This window comes from Microtus oregoni, unplaced genomic scaffold, assembly GCF_018167655.1.
Source record: "Microtus oregoni isolate MIOR12 unplaced genomic scaffold, Mior012 000014F_ref0000157, whole genome shotgun sequence".
In the NCBI taxonomy this organism is placed as follows: domain Eukaryota; kingdom Metazoa; phylum Chordata; class Mammalia; order Rodentia; family Cricetidae; genus Microtus; species Microtus oregoni.
Genome location: NW_024543073.1, coordinates 15,364,401 through 15,372,678, shown reverse-complemented (window position 1 = coordinate 15,372,678; position 8,278 = coordinate 15,364,401). Strand labels below are relative to the sequence as shown.

The following is an 8,278-nucleotide window of genomic DNA, read 5'->3' as shown; positions in this document are numbered from 1 at the left end:
TATTCGGTTCCTTTGGTCTTCTTGTCTGTTCTTATGCCAATACCAGGCTGTTTTCAGTACTGTAGCTCTGTAGTAGAGTTTGAAATCAGGGATTTTGATGCCTCCAGAAGTTCTTTTAATTGTACAGGATTGTTTTGGCTATCGTGGGTTTTTTGCTTTTCCAAATGAACTTCTTTCAAAGTTTTTGAAGAATTTTGCTGGGATTTTGATGGGCATTGCGTTGAATCATGTATAATATTGATAGAGGCAACAAGCATGATTTGTGTGTGCTTTTGTGTGTGTGTGTGTGTGTGTGTGTGTGTGTTTGGTCACACTTGTCGTTAGGAAGCTGCCAAGATTCAGTGGGAACTTCATTTTGATGACCTTATTTTAGATACCCTCCAAAGGCCCAGCTGTAAACACAGTAAATTAAGTTCCCATCCTAGTAGCTCACATTGGGGATTGCATTTTAAGTCTTGAATATTTGAGAAATATTTACACCATTTCTAAACCATGGCATGAGAGAACATCCTAGGAGAAGGCAACAGCAGAGGCCTTTGTATAAGAATGTGTGTGGAATATTCAAGAACAAGCAAGGAGGCCAGTAGCCAGAGTGAGAGGAAGCAGAGATTAAGGAGCTCAGGATGAGCAGGAGCCAAGGCCACTGAGATTGACATTTCCCTTTAGCTGGGAGCCCAGTGGAGAATAGTGAGGTAGAGCGTGATCTGACCTCCAGGGGGCGCTCTGATTGCATGGCAAAAATGCGCCGCAGCTTTCACAGATGTGGCTAACCCTGTGAAATCCACTGTATTTTGCAAGTGGAATTGCCAAGACTTGTCAATAGATTATATATATAGTATGAGAAAATTCCAAGAAAACACAACCTCAGTTTCTTCAAAACACAGAATTGTTTTTGGAATGTGATTGCATGCTCCTCCCAGGTGTAGCAGATAGGAGTGAGTTTACTTCGGATTACTCATTATTGCTTGCGTTGTTATTCAATTAAATGCTTAAGCCATCCTTTATATTGCCTCTTTAGAGTGGTCCTCAGCCTTCCTAATGTTGCAGTCCTTTAACATGGTTCTTCATGTTGTGTCCCAACCATAAAATTACTTTCATTGCTACTTCATAACTAGTTTTGCTGCTGTTATGAAATGTGGTATAAAAATCTGTGTTTTCCAATGGTCTTAGGCAACCACTGTGAAAGTGGTCGTTTGACACACAAAGGGTCTTGACTCACAGGTTGAGAATTGCTGCTTTATAGAAAACCATGTTTTTGCCATGTGTGGCTTGTCCTTGTATACAGCTGAACTCAAGAGAACTTTACTTAGGTGACCTCTCTTAACCCTCAGAGTATAAACTGTCTGCTGCTCTGAATAAAGCTGGCTATTGTGTGAGACTTTAGTACACCTCATTTATTGGCTCCATTCTCCCAGGTCCCACCACCTCTAGAGCAATGGCAATTATGAAATGACAATTACCACAATCAAGTTAACATATCCAGAAATCCTTACAAAATTAAATCACATAAAGCAGAGTGGATTCTCAACAAAATTAAAAAGCTATCATGATATATGTAACTCCCCAAAATCCTCTATAACAAAATCAGTTTTCTCTAAGTCCAAAGTCATCCTCACGTTGGCCATGGATGAGAGATGGTGTGAGCAAGCAAGGCCACACTGAGGCTGGTGAGTGCACAGAAGCCCTGAGAAGACTGAAGAGCATCTCTGAAAAGAGTCATCTGTGTCCTGTGGTAAAGTCGACTTGTGCTTCATCATGTGTGGGACTGACTCATCCTTAAACTGGACATTCCTTACCTCCATCAAATATGCCTTCCATGCTGTGACTTTTACACAGATCAGTGTTTCTTTCCCCGCCCTTCCGGTTGACTTTGGCAGTGAAGGATTCTCGGTGTGAACTTGAGTGAGGCTCTAGTCTTTAGACAGGAGGACGGACAAGGCCTGCTTTCATAGCTCCTAAGTTTAGTGATGGGCATGTAGGTTTTCAGTTATCAGCCTGATGCAGTTTAGGAGTAGACTTGTATATAATAGTTAGGTTCTGCTTAGGTCTTGCTAGCAACCCAGGCTGGACTCAACCTCTTGATCTTACTGTCTTAGTCTCTTAAGTACTGGGTACACCATGCTTGTTTAGAGTGAAATGTATTAGAAAATTGAGTTTTGAGACCCGACAGTAATCTTCGGCTGCATCCTTCACTTCTGAATGACAGGAGAGAAGGGTACTACCCACCTCCAATGAACAATCAAGTATTTGGACTGAGGGTGCCTTTCCTTCACAGCATTAATCACCCTCAGATCCTCTTCATCCAGGAGCCAACTGAGCATCCCGAGCCTGGTGAGGCTGGGCAGACGGGACACACACTGACTCAGAGCCTTGACAGTGGTGGCCTGAACTTGGATGCGTTCTGGAAAATGCCGGGAAATATCCAGGTTTTGCAAGTTTGGCAGGTTGTCCAGGACTTGAAAGAAATTTCTGTACCCTTCCTCTGTGATCTTGTGATTCATTGAAAGATCTAAGTTTTCAAGTTTCTGGAGACCTCCGCTGGTTGCTCCCTTGGCTGGAAAGAGAGCAAACCAAAATATTTATGAAGACTAAATGCCAAGGACTTGGATAAAGTTTACAAAGTTAGCTGGGCGGTGGTGGCGCACTCCTTTAATCCCAGCACTCGGGAGGCAGAGGCGGGCGGATCCCTGTGAGTTCAAGGCCAGCCTGGTCTACAAGAGCTAGTTCTGGGACAGGAACCAAAAGCTACAGGAGAAACCCTGTCTCGAAAAATCCAAAAAACAAAAAAAAAGTTTACAAAGTTATTACCCACCTATCTCCCCCCGCCAAGATCCTACTACATAGCCCTGGCTGGCCTAGAACTTATTTGAGGCTGGTCTAGAACTCACTTATGTAGATGAGTCAGGTCTAGAACTCACTTATGTAGATGAGTCTGGTCTAGAACTCACTTATGTAGATGAGTCTGGTCTAGAACTCACGCAGATGAGTCTGGTCTAGAACTCACTTATGTAGATGAGTCAGGTCTAGAACTCACTTATGTAGATGAAGCTGGTCTAGAACTCACTTATGTATATGAGGCTGGCCTAGAACTCACATCTGCCTACCTCTGCCTTCTAACATCTGGGATTAAAGGCATGCGCTAAAATGCTTGACTTTAAATATGTTTTAAAGATCATTCTTTGAAAACCCTAAAGAGATGCTTGGTTGATTCAGGAGGAAGCAGAAACCAGGAAGTCGAGCATGGAGTTTTGGCTGTTAGGGCAATGTGGACTGCTCTTCTGGTCTCACAGAAGGACATATGTCAGGGCAATGTGGACTTCTCTTCTGGTCTCACAGAGGACGTAGGTCAGGGCTATGCAGGCTTCTCTTCTGGTCTCACAGAGGACATAGGTCAGGGCAGGGCACGCCTATGGAACAGGTTATAGAATAGGAGACTGAGAAACTGTGCCAACAGTGTCTCCCTTTCTGCAGAGAAGGGAAGGTGACAGTCCTAAAAGCTTGTCCTTTGACTGTAACTGCTCTTCGGTTTGCCCAAATGACTTCCTGGTTACTTAGAGTTCTGTAGAAAATGCAAGACAGGGTAAGGTCTCAACCCGAGTCCGTGACTGGGAGTGGGGACCTAGCACTGCTTTTGCTTCAGTTTTAATTGTCAGAGCAAGACTCTGCTCCCTGCTCTGTTCATTGACTTTTTTTTTTTTCGAGACAGGGTTTCTCTGTAGCTTTAGTGCCTGTCCCGGAACTAGCTCTTGTAGACCAGCCTGGCCTCGACCTCCCAGAGTGCTGGGATTAAAGGTGTGTGTCACCACCGCCCAGCTCATTGACTTTTTTAGACAGGCTCTCACTATGGAGCTCTGGCTGGTAAGGAACTCACTGTGTAGACCAGGCTGGCCGTGCACTTCTACAGAGCTCTACCTGCCTCTGCCTCCTGAGTGCCGAGACTACAGGTGTGTGCCTCTCTAACACACTCCTGAAGTGCACCCCAGTAGAACCTCTCCTTTCTTCTCCAGTCTGTTTTAGAACTCCTGCCTCTCACTCCTGACACTTCTGGGCTGTTTGTTTGTTTTCTTTTTTGAGACAGGGTTTCTCTGTGTAGCTTTGGAGCCTCTCCTGGAACTTGTCCTGTAGACCAAGCTGGCCTCAAACTCACAGAGATCCACCTGCCTCTGCCTCCCGAGTGCTGGGATTAAAGGTATGAGCCACCACTGTCGGGCTTCTAGGCTTAGTTTTAAAAGTTCTTCAAATGGACCTGGTTCCGGGACACAAGTGATTTTACTATTCAAAAATGTCCCAGTGCCTCCTCTCCCAACCATGCCCCCCCACCATCTTATTTAAGGTCTTAGCAGTAACCTCACATCCACAGACCTCCCTGGCCCCAAATCAGGTTCTGCTGTATGCAGAAGGAAACAATGAAGGATAATTTGGCCAATGTATTGACTAAAACCAACAAAAAGCTGTCCAGCCTCAGATTCCATCAGTTCCACAGGCCCCCAGCTGGGCACAGCTGCTGTTTCAGTTGGCTTGGTGGCCATGACTATGTCCAAGTGCAGTCACTTTGGGGTTCGGACTTCAACCTATGGACTTTGGGAAGACAAAATAAAGTTTATGTTGACTGCCACAAAGCATAGGTTCTAGCTCTGGCTTCTCTGGATACTGAAGCAGGAGGATCAGGAGTTCTAGGCCAGCCTGGGCTATATAGTGAGACTCTGTTAGAGAGAGATAAAAAACAAATCTTAAGAACTACTGAGCTGGGAAAAAGACCCCTCATGGATAAGGACATCATATCATGAAAACACTGAGAACTGGCACTAAACAAACAATGCAGGCAGAAACCCAAGTGAGAGTGACTTCAGAACAGAATGTGCTGGGAAAGACTTGAAAAGATAACGGCAAAAGCCATTTCCATGTCGTTGAAAGGGGAGAAAAGTCGTGCCCAGCTGACCCAGAGTAAAAGAAATGGTAACAGAGCCCTTCAGGCAGAAGGACAAGGACCCTGGCGAATGGGAGCGTGGTAGGCTCAGGAGCAACAGCAGCCGTGAATCAGTCCATTGCAGCAGACACGGAGGTGGGACGGCCACCGCAAGTTTGTTACCAGTCTGGGCTACTACATAGGATCCCCTGTCTCAAAACAACAATAAATAATAAACAAATAATGAATGAATAAGCCTATCTAGTTTGAGAATACTAAAGCCAGAACTATTTAAAATACTGGTTGAAGAGTTAAAATGACTATAGAAACTGAAAAAAATGACATGCAAAAAGATAGAAGATGAGTATAGGTATTTTTATTTGTGTGTGTGTGTGTTTCCGTCCGCACGCCACAACATGTATGTGAAGGTTGGAGACCAATCTTGGATAGTCAGTTTCCTTCATGTGGGATCAAACTTAGGTCTTCAGGCGTGGCCTTTTACCTGCTAAGCCATCTTGACAACCCAGATAAATGGAACTTAAATATTCCATGGACACCTCCCAGACTTATAAAGTAGTAAAATATTCATTTGTATATTAATTTATATTATTAAAATTGCAAATTTTTATATCTGAGAATGCACTAAAAGAGGAAACTGTGGAGCTGGAGCTACGAAGGCCACAGCAAGCCCTGAGATCGGAAGCAGGACGATGGCTATCAATGCAAAGCCGACTTAAAGTTACATATAAGTTTGAAACCAGCCTGGGTTGCAGAAATAGACCCTACCTCATTACCCCCAGAGTAAAAGAAAATGTGTAATGAATAAATTAATAAATATAGGAAGCAAAAAAGCAGAAAAGAACACATATCCTATGGAATAAATAAAGAAACCAATACCAAATCAAAATACAAATGCCTGCCATTCTCTGGGGAGGCTGAAATAAGAGGATCACAAGTTCAGGGCTATTGAGGGCTACATAACAAGGTAAAGACCAGACTGGACCTATCAGTCAACAGTCACTGTCTCAAAAAAAAAAAGTAAATATTCAACTATAGTCACAAATATATTCAATGTAAATTACAGGATTAATGAATTGAAATTTTTACCCTTGGTTTTTTGAGACAAGGTTTCCCTGTGTGTAGTTCTGACTGTCTTGGAACTCTCTCTGTAGACCAGTCTGGCCTCGAACTCACAGATATTCTCCTGCCTTTGCCTCCCAAGTGCTGGGATCAAAGGTGTGTGCCACCACTCCAGGCTGGATTGGAATTTTATTTTAAAATTTCTGTATGCGTGGGGGGTGTCGGGGGTGTGTCTGATGCTCATGTACGTGTGGGTGTTTGTGGGGACCAGAAGTTAATTGATAGATGTTGTCTCAGTTACTCTCCAGCCTACTTTTTAAGACCGGTCTTTTTATTTTTTATTGTTTTTATTGAGCTTTATAATTTTCTCCGCTCCCTTCCCTCCCCCCACCTTCTATCTTCTCCCATGGTCCCCATGCTCCCAATTTACTCAGGAGATCTTGTCTTTTTCTACTTCCCATGTAGATTAGATCCATGTGTGTCTCTCTTAGGGTCCTCTTTGTTGTCTAGGTTCTCTGATCTATGGCCATACCACCCTGAACGCACCCAATCTCATCCACCAGAGAGTCTTTTGCTGAACCTGGAGCTAAAAACTCCCTTGGATTGTCTGGCTAGTAAGTGCTATGGACTCTCCTGTCCTCAGCTCCCTAGCGCCCCCTCCTGGGAGTTTGTTGCATGTCTCACTGAGCACTCCATACGGGAACTGGAGTCACCTTACAAACAGGCATCTCTGCAACCTCAGATTTGCATCGTTTATTATTTTGGTAACTGTGGGTTTGAGACAGGGTCTCCTGCAGCACATGCAGGGCCTTAGATCACAGTCTAGGCAAGGATCAAGAGCTGGATGATGATGGTCCTCTCACCTCTACCTCTCGAGTGCGGCCATTACAGGTGTGCGCCACGATAACCACTATGCCTGTTTGTATGTTGTACTAGGGCTCAGGCCCAGGGCTTCATGCAAGAGCTTTACCAACAGAACTCCTTCCTAGATTCAACCTGTAAAATCTAACTATGGAACCATAGAAGAGACTCACTTTAAATTTAGGTGCATAGATTTAAAAGCAGGAAAAAGACATGGACACCCATGCTAATATACAGGAAGTGGGAGTAAGGCAGGAGTCGCCACCACAAGTAAAAAGCTGGTCTACCAGGAAGATCTCACAGCCCTGCATGGGTTGTGCACCCAGCTTGGAGACAGAAAGACAAACTAGAACTATAAGGAAGGTAGAGATTGGCAGAGATCCATTAATATATCTTTAGGGACTAAACCTAGGCTTCTGGCATTGGCGGTGGTCTGTGTTCCAGTCCTGGTTTAATTGTACTCGGATAGCAAAATTTCTAAGACTGAACTGGAGAATCTTGTTCAGCTCTTCACTGCAGACTCTTACAGCTTTCTATACATATTGGAAATACATACCTAATAAAAAGAGTATCTTGCCAGGTTTGTGAAACACCATACAGATTTGTGGGGGCTGTGGTGAAGCATAGGACACTGACCTAGCATGCATGAGTGAGCCCTAGCACTGGAAAAGCAAACCCACAGACTGGATGGCTTCTCTAGCTGCCCCAAAGAGGCTGTCGGCCTGCCCAGTCTGACTGGGATGAACCCAAACCGTGCAGAAGGATAGGAGAGGCAGCAGCGTGAGAGCGGAAGTGAGGAAGGACACTGGACTGTGGGAGTCGGGTGTTCTCATAGACACTTGCAGCAGGCAGCTCAGCGATGATGCTGGCCTTTGCCCAAGAGGAAACCTTTGAAACTCACCGATTTCCATCACACTGTCGTCATCCAAGGTCTCCACGAAGTAAAGAACTCGGAGACGCTGAAGCTGCAGACACTGCAGGACAATCCGTCTGGCCACTTGCTGGATCCCGTCCCCAGTGGGAAGGAGCAGTTCCTCCAGGTTCCTGAGAGAACCCAGAGCCTGGGCTGAGGGAGAAACCACAAAGCCATCCTCAGCAGCTGTCCCATCGTGAGCAGCTATGACCTGGACGTTTGCAGCCTAGGAGCCCCACCCTCCTGGTCACTTCCTTTCCACGGAAAAGAGAAGGGGTCAGCACACAGCTGTTCCTGCTGCTCTTTGCAGCTGGCTTCTCCGTCCTCCCTAACCTGTCTCTCAGCACAAGTCCAGGCTGTCTCTCCATTCTACTTCCTTTCTCACAACCAGGCTTCCTTTGGTCTCAGGTCACACCACTGACTCCACAAGGCCTCCACCCCAGACCCTTCTTCACCATCCCACCTCCCGCCACCACCCTAGTGATTGCACACTGAGAAGACCCACACTGGGCATTAAA

General features: G+C 45.3%; 1 protein-coding gene across 2 annotated transcripts in view; it reads right to left on the bottom strand.

Moving 5' to 3' along the window:
• Positions 1-1,217: 1,217 nt before the first annotated feature.
• Positions 1,218-8,278, bottom strand: part of LOC121455872 (baculoviral IAP repeat-containing protein 1b-like) — a 47,342-nt gene continuing 40,281 nt past the window's right edge. For both annotated transcript variants that reach the window (XM_041663635.1, XM_041663634.1), the window contains exons 14-15: positions 7,749-7,913; positions 1,218-2,554 (exon numbers count right to left, since the gene is read on the bottom strand). In XM_041663635.1, coding sequence (XP_041519569.1) covers positions 2,190-2,554; positions 7,749-7,913 — 530 coding nt within the window. In that variant the 3' untranslated portion in view covers positions 1,218-2,189. The remainder of the gene's footprint in view (positions 2,555-7,748; positions 7,914-8,278) is intronic.